At 41.1% G+C, this 15,594-nt stretch overlaps 1 protein-coding gene across 13 annotated transcripts in view; it reads right to left on the bottom strand.

The window, feature by feature from the left end:
* Positions 1–3,037: 3,037 nt before the first annotated feature.
* LTBP1 (latent transforming growth factor beta binding protein 1) overlaps positions 3,038–15,594 on the bottom strand; it is a 456,789-nt gene continuing 444,232 nt past the window's right edge. For all 13 annotated transcript variants that reach the window (XM_061432037.1, XM_061432039.1, XM_061432038.1 and 10 more), the window contains 3 exons: positions 8,870–8,992; positions 4,585–4,734; positions 3,038–3,428 (listed from right to left, as the gene is read on the bottom strand). In XM_061432037.1, the coding sequence (XP_061288021.1) occupies positions 3,247–3,428; positions 4,585–4,734; positions 8,870–8,992 (455 nt within the window). In that variant the 3' untranslated portion in view covers positions 3,038–3,246. The remainder of the gene's footprint in view (positions 3,429–4,584; positions 4,735–8,869; positions 8,993–15,594) is intronic.

Below are 15,594 nucleotides of genomic sequence, written 5' to 3'. Positions count from 1 at the left end.
TTTTATTACAAAGCATCTTGGTATAGATCTGTTTGGGTTCATTTAGTTTGGGAACCTCTGTGCTTTCTATATCTGGATATCGGTTTCCTTCTTTAGCTTTGAGAAATTTTCAGCCATAATTTCTTCTTTTAAAAAATTTTATTGAAGTTGCTTTAGAATGTTATTTTCTGCCAAACAGCAAAATGAATCAGCTATATGATTCATTCATTCATAGTCTTTTTTGGATGTCCTTCCCATTTAGGTCACTATAGAGCATTGAGTACAGTTGCCTCTGCTATACAGTAAGTTCCCATTAGTTATCCATTTTATATATAGCAATGTATATATGTCAATTTCAATCTCCCAATTCATCCCACCCCACCATCCCCCCCCTTCCCTGCTTGGTGTCCATGCATTTGTCCTGTATGTCTTTGTCTTTATTTCTCTGCTGAGTAATATTCTATTGTATATATGTGCTACATCTTTATTATTCCTCTGTTGATGAACATTTAAATTGCTTCCCATGTCCTGACTATTGTAAATAGTGCTGCAATAAACATTGAGGTGCATATATCTTTTGAAATTAATGGTTTTCTCTGGGTATATGCCCAGGAGTGGGATTGCTAGGTAATATGGTAGTTCTCTTTTTAGTTCTTAAAAATTGATACAGCCACTATGGAGAACACTATGGAGGTTCCATAATTTCTTCAAATACATTTTTAATCCCCTTTCTAGTCCCCCTTTCTCTTCTCCTTTTGGAATCTCTCTTATGCATAGATTGGCACTTTATATTATCCCATAGGTCTCTCATATTGTTTTTCTTTTTTTCATTTGGCTTTCTGTTTGCTGTTCTGATTGGGTAATTTCCATTTATTTCCATGTATTCTACCTTCCAGATCACATATTCTCTCTTCTGCATTTTTAAATCTTACAGTATATCTTAAAGTATCTTAAAGTACAATAGTAAAGTACAACAGGGGCTGGCATCGAGTGAACAAGAAAGAGTTACTGACTGGAGGAGGGAGAGGAAACAGGAGATGAGAGAGCTGAAGGGTCTTCAACAATAGGAAACAGAGGGCAAACTGCATTTGCATTCACACCTAACACTGATGGAACACACGTTCACATCTTTGAAAGTTTACAACTCGACAGTTCATATGTAGGGGACTTACTATATTCATTCTGCTATTCATTGTCTTGAGCTCAGCTTTCATCTCAGCAAATGAATTTTCTAATTTTTCTTGGAACTAGAAACTATGAGAGGAGCCTTTTTACAGCAATCTGCATTTCTGTTGAATCTTTCTTAATTCCTTCAGTATTTTCATTACCTCCTTTTAAAACTTGGTATATATTAGATTCAAGTAGTCTGTTTGTTCCTTCAGGGGAATTCTCTTGGTCTTTTAACTGGGAGTGGTTCCTCTGCTGCTTTATTTTGCTTATACTGTATTTCTGTTACTCTGTGAGTTGAGAAACAGTTATCTCCTGTAATCTTGGAGGGCTCTTTGTATGTGGGAGTGTCCCTGTGTGGGTTTAATACAGTTTTGGCATGAGGAATGCTTTTCGTTTGGATGTCTCTTCTCTCAGCATATGCTGGAACATTATCCCCTTGATAGTGGGTGTGCATAGCCTGCACAAGCTCCTGGGAAGGCAGGGACAGTGGTTGGCACCTGGTCGTGGAACTCTTGGCAGCAGGGGACATTTTAGGTGTGCCATTCTTCCTATGGCAGAAACTAAAATCCAAAAGCCTGTCTTAGAAGAAAATGTTAGATGGAGATATTTTCTGCTGAGTATGCCTATACATAGTTTGTTTTCTGAAAACGCAGATGTTCTTTATTAAAAATGATTCTGAAATTCAGGTTAAATAAGACAACTGCATGACTGTGGATCTGTATTAAGCAAGGCTTGGAACATCAAAAACTGTTCTTCCTCTGATATCTACCAGTTATTTATTTGCTAGGGCTGTCAAAAGTATGAATACCACAGAATGGGTGGCTTAAATTTATTTTCTTAACCCATTATTGACCAGAGACATTTCAATATTCACTTACATACCAACTTGCTGGCCACTGGTGTTAGTTTCTGTAAAAATCCCCCAGTCGATAAAGTTCAAGGTATTGAAGAATTTTCTTCTTAGGCTCCTTCCTTGGCTTGACAATGGCTGTTGGCTCCCTGTGTCTTCCCATGATTTTCCTGTGTGTGTTTTAATCTCATATAAAGACCTCAGCCCTACTGGATCAGGGCCCACCCCAATGACCTTCTTTAATGGTCATTAGCTCATTTAAAAATACAGTCACAGTACTGAGGGGACATGACTCAACATGAATTCCGGGGACACAATTCCACCCATAACAGTATATAACAAATTTAATAATTAACCTGGAAAAGACTCCACATTCATAAAAGACCATTGGTGGTGGGGTGGATAACTGGTATGCATATGCTCATTGACATAACTCTGAGGTAGAAATTTTCTAAAAAAAAATGGTGATTTATTTTGCTTTAACATACAGTGGTAAATATATTGGGATCATCAAGTTTTTAAAAAATTTGCTGGTCCTACTTTATACATTACAATACTAATGTAAGCTCATTCATTAGTTCTTCCATTTCAATGTAGGAAAGGGATCCAATTAACACCTACTAGCAGCTTGGCTAAGAATGGACATTAAAATCAGACAACACGTCGTAAATATAAAGTCCTTTTCTCCAAATGTGTATAAAAGTTTTGAAACAATCACCGCCTGCTCCACAGGACAATTTGGATTTTAAAAATCTTCCAGACCTGGAATAGCATAACCCTGTGTAACATTACTTATAATAAACAATATTTTATCGAAGACTTTTGCACTTGACATTTGAAAAAGAAACTAGCCAAGGAACTGCATAACCAAAAAATGAAAATCTTATAAAATATTTCCACCACTATTTAAATGCCAGATTTAATCAAGCAATAGTAAAAAATATCAAAAACATAATAATACAACCTTCTGTTTAAAATAACAGCACTGTTCTGCCTCTTTTCCACTAAATTTTACATATGAACAGACTATATATACTGTTTTGTTTTTTTTTCAGAGAAATGTCCATTTGGTCTGTCACACCACTCAGGCTCACACTGAATCCTTTCCCTTCTGAGGATATACAACTCCATGATGTTTCCGTATTTCCAGCATTTTGGGTTAGGTGCAGTGTCTGAAGTATAATACATTTCTCTTCCTCCTTTACACAGTGCAGAGTATACAGGCTTAGGTTATGTTAGCTTCTCTCTTACTCCAGGTCACTGTCTTTTTCTAAATTCAAGGCAGTATTCAATGGAGTGCAGTAGTTTGGCTTGTCAGAAGGTACAAAGCCCGGCAGGCACACACACTTATAGGACCCTTCGGTGTTGATGCACTTGGCATTCTTGCAGAGAGACATCCGGTTGTTCAGCTCATCACATTCGTTGACATCTGCAGTAAGCCAAACCACGGAGGTAAGCAAGCTTTCCCATCACTCCGGGAGGAGAAACAATCAACAGCTTACCTGAGGCCCTGCCTAAACACAGCCGGCTATTCCGTGCTCTCTCCATGGTAAGCTGTGTAGTCTTTCCTCTTACTGTCTGTTTATGCAAGGTAAATATGACCTTCTAGATCGCAAAAAGGGAAAGAAATTCTAGAATCCCTTGGATACTCCCCTGTTATTTGACATAACAGGGACCATTTGACCATAAAGGGACCATTTTGTCAGCTTGAGTTTTTATAGTCAAGAAAACTAGAACTAACTATCTTCTGAATCCCTTTCTGCAGATGTAGAAGAGCAGTTAGGTTGTCAAGAGAAATACAGAGCCTCCAAGAAGCTTGTCTCAAGGCTTAAGTTACTTTCTTAGATTTCTTTCCACAGGAAAGAAAGTCTTTTATGCTCCTGAAACACGTGTAACAACCTGGGTTACCTATTTTTGGACCACCACAGACTGAGACTAACAAAACTGAAGTGGGAAAACTACAGGAGGGAGAAAAACAGCCACAAAAATAGGGGAAAAAAAAAACAACACCCTGCAGTCAAAGGTCTTTCAGCATGGAGGCCAGCAGGCTCAGGAACACAGCATCAATTACACAGGAAGGAAAAAAACCCCATTTACTGTTCTCTTAAAGGTAAAAGAGAAGGCTACGTGAGAGTTTTATTAAAAAACAAAACAAAACAAAAAAACACTTTCTCCAAAATGGAAGCATTTTCTTTTTCATCTATATGTCCCTCATGCTGGCATCAGGTGTTCAGGGAAAACACTGTTTGCTACTGAGTCAAAAGCTCAATTTAAAAGTGTCTAATTACCCCAAATGTTCTGGTGTTTCCTCCATATGTACCATTTGTATGAATTCTTAAGTACTTCTTTAAAAATCAGGGTAAAATATACAGAACATAAAATTGACCATTTTAACCATTTTTGAGTGGATAGTCCAGTGGTGGTAAGTACCTTCACATTGTTATACAATCATCACCACCATCCACCTCCAGAATTTTTCTCAAACTGAAACGCTGCAAATCTTTAATGTACTAGACTACATGATGTCCAGCCACAGGGCGTCTCAGGAAAAGGATGATTTCCCGTCAGATACACATGGCTCTTACCGACACAGGTCATCTTGGCCATATCCAGGTGATACCCATCAAAGCAATCGCAGGTGTAGCCTTCCTGCACCCTGACACAGCGACCGTTTTCACACCCATTGAGGATGCCACATTCTTCCGCCTGCAACTCCTCAAAGCTGTTCAGAAAACCTGGAAGGGAACAAACAGGAGGCAAGGAACAAATCTTCATCCTCTTAACACCAGTTTTAAAAACATGATTTTAAGGTTATGGTTCATCATACATATTTCCAGTACCTTAAAGATAGCATTGAAATTTAAGCGAATATATTTGTACATGATATTAAGTATTTACAGTTACAAACTTAGTATGTTGTACAGATTAGCCCCACATTTTGAATTCTGATGTTCTGAATCAAAATCACATAATACAGCATGTAGGTGTGTGTGTGTGTTTGCCTTTAGTTAACATCTTGTCTAAGATTTTAAGTTTCCCAAGTTCTCAGTAGGGCAAACGTCAAAACATCTTTCAGGATGGAACCAATGGAATTCATGATCAGTGTAGGTATTTGCTAAGATGCACGAGCATTGGAGGCAGCTCTGTTTGATTGCGTGTTCCAAGAGCAGAGAAAAGCCAGGCTGGCCTTGCCTGAATAAGGCCTGTTTGTTTGCTCTGGCTTTGGAAGGAGCCTTACAAAAGGGCCCTTGGGGGATCAAAGGCTAAAGGCAGTTAAAGGGACTCCAAACATCCTGATAAATGAGAAAAATACATCATACTTCTATTGAGAAAACCCAAAAACTTTTTTTTAAGAAAACAAAGATGCTCTTGTTTAGTTCTGAATCAGTTTAAAGAGAGAGCCAGTTTAGCAATACAAAAGCAATGTAACCAGGTGTTAAGAATATTTTAGTTCTCTTTATAGAAAGGGAAGTTGTAAATATAAATTTATGATGACCCCAAAACATGTGGCCTTTCATCCTCTCCCCTGCTTCTGAAGCTACTACCATGGATTAGCTTTCAGGGGGAAGAAAAAAAAATCTCCCTAGGGCGAGAACTCGGAGAAGGCAATGGCACCCCACTCCAGTACTCTTGCCTGGTAAAATCCCATGGATGGAGGAGTCTGGTGGGCTACAGTCCATGGGGTCGCTGAGAGTCGGACACGACTGAGCGACTTCACTTTCTCTTTTCACTTTCAGGCATTGGAGAAGGAAATGGCAACCCACTCCAGTGTTCTTGCCTGGAGAATCCCAGGGACGGGGGAGCCTGGTGGGCTGCCGTCTATGGGGTTGCACAGAGTCAGACACGACTGAAGGGACTTAGCAGCAGCAGGGCCAGATCTAATTGGCCTTTGAAGTAATTCTCCAGTGGAACTGCAGGGGGCAGCAAAACACCATTGCTTATGCAGCTGTAAGATCTAACATTATTTTACAGCATAGGCTTTTCTAAAATTAATTTAATTGAAGACTAATTACTTTATAATATTATTGTGGTTTTTTGCCATACATTGAGGTGGCTTTTTACATGTCCTGAGGTAACAATGTGGGGTAAAAAATAGAGCTAGTGAGTTAACCAATATATAATTTCATTGTAATTGATTTAAAAAAAGCAGCATCTTAGACATGGAATTGTTAAACTGTCTCAGAAATGTACATCAGGACTTGTTCATTGGGTTGGCAGCATAGGGGCAGAAGGAAGTATAAAGGGAGGGATGTATGTGTGTGCATGTCTTGGCTAAACTGTAAGAATACATTGTCATTAATTCAATGGAAGTATACCCCCTTGCTAATACTTTAATAGTTTAGACTGGATAATGAATCATCTTAGAAGCATTATATTAATACTTTGTTTTATCTTTAATTGAACATTAAGGGAAAGCAGCGTTTTATTCATACCTCTGCCAATATCATTATTTAGAGACTTATTGCCATTTTTGTCTTTTCTGAAATTTTTACCAAGAGTAGCAAGATTTTATATATATATATATTTCCTTCCAGATTGAGTTGGTATAGTGTATCAAAATACTCATAGCTTTGGGACATTGAAATGGTAAATATTCATGCATGTGTAAAAGCATGATACATAACTATATGATTTTAATTACACAAAAATGGATGCTTAGTTGTATAAACACACAAATGAGACTTGAAAGGACACAAACAGTAAACTGCTTGTGACTAAGGATGACTTTGTTTTTTGGTTTCCTATAATACACAAGTAAACTTTTAAGAAAGAAATAAATTAAAATTTGAAACTCCTACACACACATTAAACAGACTCCCCAAAATACTTCTACAGGACTCCGAAACACCAGCAAAGCACACAGCCCTGCTCTAAATCGTTCTTGCTACCTATTTGTGTAAATGAAATTTTACTGGAACACAGACAGCCTCACCTGTTCACTAATACCTGTCTGTGGCTGCTTTCCTAATAGCAGAGCAGAGTTGAATATCAGCCGCAGAGAGACTATATAGTATGCAAAGCCCACAAACTTTACTGTCTGGTCAGCTATAAGAAAAGTTGATCTCTAACTTAAGGTAACACCAGTCATTAGCTCAACTTTCTTAAACAGAAAGACAGGACAGGGTGGATCACAAGGTTGGTAGAAATCTCAGCCTCTCTCACTACTTACCCTGTCTTCAGCAGGGGCAAACAACCTGCGATCCTGAGCTGAGAAACAGGAGCTGTTTCTCTGTAATTCACAAGAACTTTAAAGGCCATTACATAGTTAAAGCTGGGGTCCTGCAACTGCATCACAATTTCCTATGTTGCTAAATAGAAAATTGGTCTGATACCACTGTGTTTATTTTTTAACATTTGTAATGGATTTTTTTTTTTACATTTTAAAGCAATGACAGCATTTTAAAAAAAAAAGGTACATAAGCCAATACCTAAGCCAGAACATTTCAACATTAAAATTTGTGGCATCTGAACTGTAAGGCATTAGAGGCTACACACACAAGCATGAGATTATGTCAGTTACATATAGATTTACCCTGTTATTTTGGATTTATCAGGCAGGCAAAACTGTACTTTTTTCAATTTTAATATTTATCCTCTTTTTTAAAGTAAATGTTTACTGACCTATAACATATACACAGAAGTGTAGAAATCCTAAGTGCACAGTCTTATAGCTGCCAATGTATTTAAGCATATTTCTTGAAGTAGGACATGGTTATCTGTGGTTGATTAAAAGAAATAATCTAAGGTGTTAGAAGTTAGGATAGTGGTTACCCTGGGAGGATAGCTGGGCAAGGGCACCAGAGGCCTTCTGCATACTGCCAACGCTCTAGACTCACTCAGATCTAGAAGACCCAACCTCGCTGGTTTAATAGCATGCTGTTTGGAAATTTTAAAGCAGTTTTAGGTCAGCTGAGGGATCAACATACTGCACCTTTCAAAAAACAAAAGGAAAGAAAGGAGGGAGGAAAACACTCTTGGACTCGGAACAGAAGCAGCTCCAGAGGCAGCCATGAAGCTCGTACTGCTGCTCAGGACACAGATCATGGCTAGTCTGCCATGTGCAAAGGTGATAAGAAAGAACAGCCTCATCGTATTTTATGATGTCAGCACTCTGGTCTGCAGGGTGTGGGCCGGGCACCTGGAGTATACTGCCGTCGTCCCATTCGGGAAGGCAGACCGCCTCCTGTCTACTGATATCGCAATTTGTACCATCCCATTTTTCGGACTTCACGTAACTCATCTGTTATTTGCAAGCTCTGGTCTCTTCCACAGACACATTTAGCTTGTGTGGCTCCCCTCTCCAGGACACTCCGGTGGTACCTTCAGGCATTTACTTTCTAAATGGGAACAGGATTCACACATACACATTCCACCTCACACTTAAACTCTGCTCACAAATCCAGGAAAAGCCATCACACATCATCATTTCTTACTTAGTAAACCCCTCACAAATGAATTCTAAAAATTCATCTCTGACCAGGAGAGAGCAACTGTTTTACTTCCCATTTAAATGCTTGTCAAGATACAACCAAACTATTAGGAAAACTCTGCCCCTTAAGCGAGGCCACCACTTCAGGGGTAAAGAAATGACTTTGTCGTGGAAATTATAGGAAGATGATTTTCTGTAAAGAAAATAAACATACAGCGTTCCCAGCAGTGAGACTCTTAATATGATCCAGTGCTTCTCAAACTTGAGCGTCCATAAGGATGACTCAGAGGGTGGGTCTCACCCTAGTTCCTGACTCAGCAGGTCTATAGCATCACCCACAAACCTGCATTTCTTACAAGTTCCCAGGCACTGCATTTTGAGAACCACTGACTAAGCTTCAAAACCACAATCTAGTTTCAGAGTAAAAAAATGTTGCTTACGGTCTCGAACAAAGTAGGGATCAGCTTCGGGAGCATACTGTTCACTGAAGTCAACCAAGGCATCCCGTCCATATGGCCGCCGGCGTCCCGTGACGGGGATGTTACACAGCTGGGCATAGTCATCTACAAAAGACAGGACAAAAACCGTGACACACCATCACTGTTTGCTCACACGTGGGTGCGTTCACCCACCGTGTGCCCCTGCCTCCCACGCACACTCCCGATCCTCGGACATCTCAGTGTCCTTTACGGGTGCTCTGCACACCCACATATGATTCATACTCTACAGCACAATTAAGACTCTGAACATAGATGCCAGTAGTAGCTGAACAGTTGGTAGAATGCATTCCAGGAGAGTAAAGAACTGAAAAATCAAACCATCGGAGAGTGCAGCAAGCCTTTGGAAGAATGGCTTTATCTGAACCCATCAGGGGTTTTCATCAAAACATTTTAAATGTATAAAGCAGTCATTTTTACAGATACACATTTTCCCACTCACTGGAAACAGAAAAAAAAAAAAAAATTTCTGGTGATCTAAAAATGAGACACCAAGCAAGGATGCTACTAAGTACCATTTGAATTTAGTGGGTATGATTATACTTCTCAAGACCTGGTCCTTCATTATAACAGTGATAATGAAGTAATGGCTCTAGTAATAATAGCTAATAGTTGTATAATGTTTGCTCTGTGCCAGCTACTAAGCACTTAAAACATTAATTCATTAAAATATTTACACCATCCTATGAAAAACTATTATCCACATTTTATCAATAGGAAATAGAAGCACACAGTGGTTAAATGACAGCTGGTATGAGGCAGCACCATATTTGACCTCAGTCCAGCGGCTCAAGGTTGTACATGTAACATTTCTTCCTCTCCTACACCTATCTCAGCTCCTCTGTAATCTCTGTCCTTGCCTCTTCTGAACCTTAGCTAAATTCATCTGCAGTTACCACTTCTTGAGGCCATTTTCCCTTATCCATGGCCAACTTAAGCCCTTCCTTTAGTCCTTCTCACTGGACCCATCCAGCACATGGGATCTTGGTTCTCCATTTGTCATGAAGTGATCACCTTTTCACTGCATTTTGTGGTCCCAGGCTCTTTCCTGTATGTTGGTGCAGAATTATTCAGAAGATCTAGAAAGGAAAGCTTTAGAAGAGACAGCTTCATCTTCTGAATGCACATTTTACAAAAACTATACTGCCTGAGGACTCACCCTAGCAGTCGGTGAAAATTCTGAGGCTCCCCAGATGTCAACAGCTGTACCAGAACTGAGAGCTGCGGGTCAGCCAGCCCCAGGACTGGCTGGACACTCTTAGGGCCGCCACACAGGTGACAGCCACAAAAGGCAGCAGCCGCACTTGCCTGGACCACAGATTGAAGGAGCTTTCCTCTATTTTGCTTCCTTCCATAACAAAACTAAAGCAAAGCACTGATGCAAGAGGGTGAATTCTCAAGGCTTTCTTCCATCGCCCCTCCTCAAAGGGGTCAAAGGTGTGTGGGTGTGTGTGCACATCCATGCATATGTGTACACACCTACACATTCTCTCCTAAAGTGAAAGAAGGGAGTGTAAAGCCAGAAAAGATCCTGAACCATCAGACATGGCAGAATTATGGTTGTCCCTTCTTACAAACTCTCCTGGTGGGAAGCATTCCAGGAACAACACCCCCTCCCCCCCGCGACTTCCCATGCACTCTTCTATGAAATCATTTCATAAGAAGTATTAATGTTATTAAGGAGAAAGCTAAACCTGGAAAAAGACCCTTGACTCACAAAAATAAAGCTTCAAACAAAGAGAACACAAATGGTTGTCAGTTCTGCTTCAAGTCTGAAAGGGAAGAATAAAGGATTTCCCTGTGAGGGCAAGATCGCAGAAATGTTTACAAGTTTGACACACTGAGGTCATTCGTGTTCTCTTATCTCTTTTTATATACATTTGTTGTACATCTGAAAGGGAGACTCAAGATTTTATATGCAGGCCACAGCTGTGATCAAGAGTAGATATTAAAATTAATTCGCGTTCGTATTTTGTAAACCTAGTCCAGAGATGGCTGAGCAGCACACTCCTCTCCGGCACCTGGTGATGAGGCCTGGAGCATGTGGCTTTCCCCTAGACCATGCAGCCTCCACTCTCCAAGCTCTCACCATCTAACATCACAAAAGGAAGGGATCAAATTGGGGAGGAGTGGAGGAGGAATGGACTTCTGTTCCTATGGGATGTTTAGGAACAGCTTCCTGGGAAAGGTAGTACTTCATGAGTGGGATTTACTTCATAGAAGCTATCTGGGATTTTAAAAAGCACTTACCCAAAGGCAGTGAAGAGGAACTAAAGAGTCTCTTGATGAAGGTAAAATAGAGTGCAAAAGCTGGCTTGACACTCAACATTCAGAGAACTAAGGTCATGGCATCTGGTCCCATCACTTCATGGCAAATAGATGGGGGAAAATGAAAAGAGTGGCAGATTTTATTTTCTTGGGCTCCAAAATCACTCCAGATGGTGGCTGCAGACATGAAATTAAAAGATGCCTGCTCCTTGGCAGAAAAGCTATGACAAACCTAGACAGTGTATTAAAAAGAAGAGACTTCATTTTGCCAACAAAGGTCCATATAATCAACACTGTTTTTTTCTAGTAGTCATGTACGGATGTGAGAGTTGGACATAAAGAAGGGTGAGCGCTGAAGAATTAATGCTTTGGAATTGTGGTGCTGGAGAAGACTCTTGAGAGTCCTTTGGACTGCAAGGAGATCCAACCAGTCAATCCTAAAGGAAATCAATCCTGAATATTCATTGGAAGGACTGATGCTGAATCTCTAAATACTTTGGCAACCTGAGAAGAGCCAACTCAATGGAAAAGACCTTGATGCTGGAAAGACTGAGACCAAAGGAGAAGGGGGCGGCAGAGGATGAGATGGTTAGATAGTACCACCAACACAATGGACATGAATTTGAGCAAACTCTGGAAGATGGTGGAGGACAGTGAAGCCTGGTGTGCTGCAGTCCATGGGGTCACAGAGAGTCAGACCCAACTTAGCAAATGAACAACAAAAACCCAAAGCCGTCACAAAAGCAACCTATGAGCTATGTTTGGGGACCACCAAGTGGTTCTTAAGGAAGGCTCTGAATGTGACCCAGGCTGCAAAGGGAAGCAGAGGATGGTAATGCGGGTGGGGGGACCTTTGGTGTTTGCTGCTTCCTCCTTCCCTCCATCCCTGGATATGTGTTTTCCCCTCAACTTCCTAGAACTTACTGTCCTTTGCTGCTTCACATTCTCTACATATTAACAAGCCAGATGTCAAGGTAGTTCTGGTGAGTTTTCAAAACAACACTTCTGTGTTAGATGTACTCTTTTGTATTTGAAGATGACCTGCAGTCCCCTCAACACTGGGGCATGCATTTTGAGTTATTTTTCTGGGAGCATGAATGGGTCTGTTCTAATCCATCCATGCTGCCTCTCCCATTGCACACATCCGCTCTCATTCTTGGCCAGGGTCAAGGTTGACATGAACAGCGGGTAATGGAAAGAACCTGGGCTTCCAAGGCAGAAGCAGGAGTTCAAGTTCTGATTGTGCTACTTCACTTTCCAACTTAACAGTTGGAAAGCAACTTAGCAAGTCTCAGTTTCCACATCTGTCACATGGGGATAATTCCTATTTGCCTCTGTGTTAAAAATGAGATGAGGGACCTCCCTGGTATTCTGGTGGCTAAGACTCCACACCCAATGCAAGAGGTGTGGATTACATCCCTGGTCAGGTAACTAGATCCCACGTGCTGCAACCAAGAGTTCACACGCCACAAGACTCTGCATACCAGAACTAAAAGAGCCCGTATGCCACAAGGAAGGTCAAAGATGTACGTGCCACAGCTAAGACCCAGTGCAGCAAAACAAAAAATAGGTATTTTAAAAAGTGAGATGTTACATAATTGTTCATGAATTCTGAAGAACCAAGAAAATGGAGGTTACGGTTTTTTCTCTTTAGGTAAAAATCACTCGAGGCCCTGCTGAACATCTGGAAGTAAATGAGGATTTTCAATGACAGAATGATTGATAGAAATCTTAGTGTCAGCAAAACTTCAAAGGTAGTTGTCAATGGTCTAAGAATTGCACAAGAAATTACGAGCAATGAAAGCACAGCCTCTAGCTGTTTTTAGATATTGTTTCAAGATCAAGAATTCTTAAATAGATGGAGGGAAACTCCAACTCAGTAAATAAAGACGTCCTCATGCATTTAATCTCAAAAACTAATGACTGTTTGGGAAAATTTAATCACTTGGTCAGACAGGGATAAGGTATGAACAACAGCACATTTTAACACCATACCAATAGAACACATAATACAGGGGAAAACTGATGTTCAGCAGTTGTTAGTATATGCTTCAGCCTTTCAGGAATGCCTCGAGTGGCTGGCAGGTTTCTCATTATCTTCTGAGGGACCAACTGGACTATCATGGAATTTTCTAGCGAGTCCTGGGTAAGGGCACATGCACCTTTTTAACATGTCCTGGGTCTCTGAGCATCCCAAGCCACAACCAGAACCCATCGAGCTTGGAGGTACTTCACCTTGTTCATCCCTAGGGTTGGGTCATGGCTACTGTCCAGTTTGGGGAGGCAGTGAGTTGTGGTTGGCTGATGGCATGGAGCCCAGGAACAGCAGATCTCTGAATTTCCACAACTCCTGATGGGAGCCCATGAGAATCTCTTGGCTGCCATTTCATCCAGTTCAACATGTAAAAATGAACAGATTTTTTTTTGTCCCTAAGGCAATGGCAGCCCACTCCAGTACTCTTGCCTGGAAAATCCCATGGATGGAGGAGCCTGGTAGGTGCAATCCATGGGGTCGCTAAAAGTCGGACACAACTGAACGACTTCACTTTCACTTTTCACTTTCTTGCATTGGAGAAAGAAATGGCAACCCACTCCAGTGTTCTTGCCTGGAGAATCCCAGGGACCAGGGAGCCTGGTGGGCTGCCGTCTATGGGGTCGCACAGAGTCGGACACGACTGACATGACTTAGCAGCAAAGTCTTTTACCTTCTGCAAGATATTGCTTATTTAAGCAGGGTACTTAAGAGTACACCTTACTTAAGAGTTCATATGGTGCAACAAAGACTGAAGATCCTGCATGATGCAACTAAGACCCAGCACAGCCAAATAAATACAGATTTGAAAAACAACAACAACAAATTAAGCACCTAGTTAAGCACCATCTAGTTGTCTGGGGCTAAATGCAAAGAAAGAGCTTGTACTTTGCATGGCAAAAGTCATTTCTTTTTTATTATGATGAATACAAGCAAAATTTTATTCCACTACTTTATGAAAAGTCAATGTACCATCTCTAGAGAGTCACATTATGATCTGGATTGCTTTGTTTACTCTCTACTTTTAAAGAATAACCCTTTGCATTTTATACATTTCAATTAAAATTTTTATGGTAAAAAGCCATTGCTGGGGAAGGGGAAATTCTCCCTCTGCCCCTCTTGAATTCTTTTGACTGGTCTAATAATTAAACTGATACAAGACAGATTAACAGGAGAAAAAATAAATCAATCTGTACCTATGGAGGTCTCATCGAAATAAGACCTCCAAAGTAAAGAAAGCAGGCTGTTTTTTGAAAACCAGTTTTAGACAAATAGACAATTATTTGTCAAGACTTAACAAAACAAATCTTAACCTTGAATTCCCTAACTGTGATGTTAAGGATTTCTTTTTTCTGCAAATGCCATTTCGAGGACACTATACCTGTCCTACCAGGATCTAGCTGCATATGAACATGAAAAGAAGGAGAAGTGGAAACAGTCACACCTCAAAGCCCCACTCATTGCACTCCTCACCTCGGGAGGCATAGCTGTTAAGCTCTTGATCGGAGCTTTGAGTGACACACGTGGGATGGTGTGGGCCACCACCGCCCACGTGGTCTAAACAAGATCCAGGCCATGGCTCACACTCATCTCCCTGGCATGGCAGATTCACATGACATATGATGCCACTTTGATTTTAAATGGGAAAAAGAAAAGTTAAAAAATTGCCCCCCTGGAGCCAGGAGGTCTGAGGCCCCCACTGTCTACAGCAATAGCAAGCACATATCCTGACAGGAAATCTCCATTCCTTTTGACAGACACATCTGCAGGGCTGGTCTGGACAGTCACATGTCACAATACCACTTTGGCATGTGAGGACATTGGGAGGTGAAGTCTCTGACTGAGGCAGATTAAATTCAGCTGCTATTAAAAATGATGAAGAGGTTGTATTTTGTTCTCCACACATCAGGGCTGAAAACCGAGTGCTCTGTAGTTTCAAGTGCATCATTTTCAAATAAAGAAGTAAGGCGCAGCAGCTGCATGGTGCAGGAGCGGCCAAGAGGAGCTACCCCACGCCTAAACTCATGGGCGGTAGTCGAGAGGAGATACCCCACGTCCAAGGTAAGGAGCAGCAGCTGCGCTTTGCTGGAGGGCATGAAGAGATGCCCCATGTCTAAGGTAAGAGAAACCCAAGTAAGATGGTAGGCGCTGAGAGGGCATCAGAGGGCAGACAGACTGAAAACACAATCACAGACAACAAGCCAATGGATCACACGGACCACAGCATGTCTAACTCAATGAAACTAAGCCATACCATGTGGGGCCACCCAAGACGGGCGGGTCATGGTGGAGAGGTCTGACAGAACGTGGTCCACTGGAGAAGGGAATGGCAAACCACTTCAGTATTCTTGCCTTGAGAACCCCATGA

The sequence above is a fragment of the Bos javanicus genome, chromosome 11 (assembly GCF_032452875.1).
Source record: "Bos javanicus breed banteng chromosome 11, ARS-OSU_banteng_1.0, whole genome shotgun sequence".
NCBI lineage: Eukaryota > Metazoa > Chordata > Mammalia > Artiodactyla > Bovidae > Bos > Bos javanicus.
This window is presented reverse-complemented; position numbering and strand designations above follow the sequence as displayed.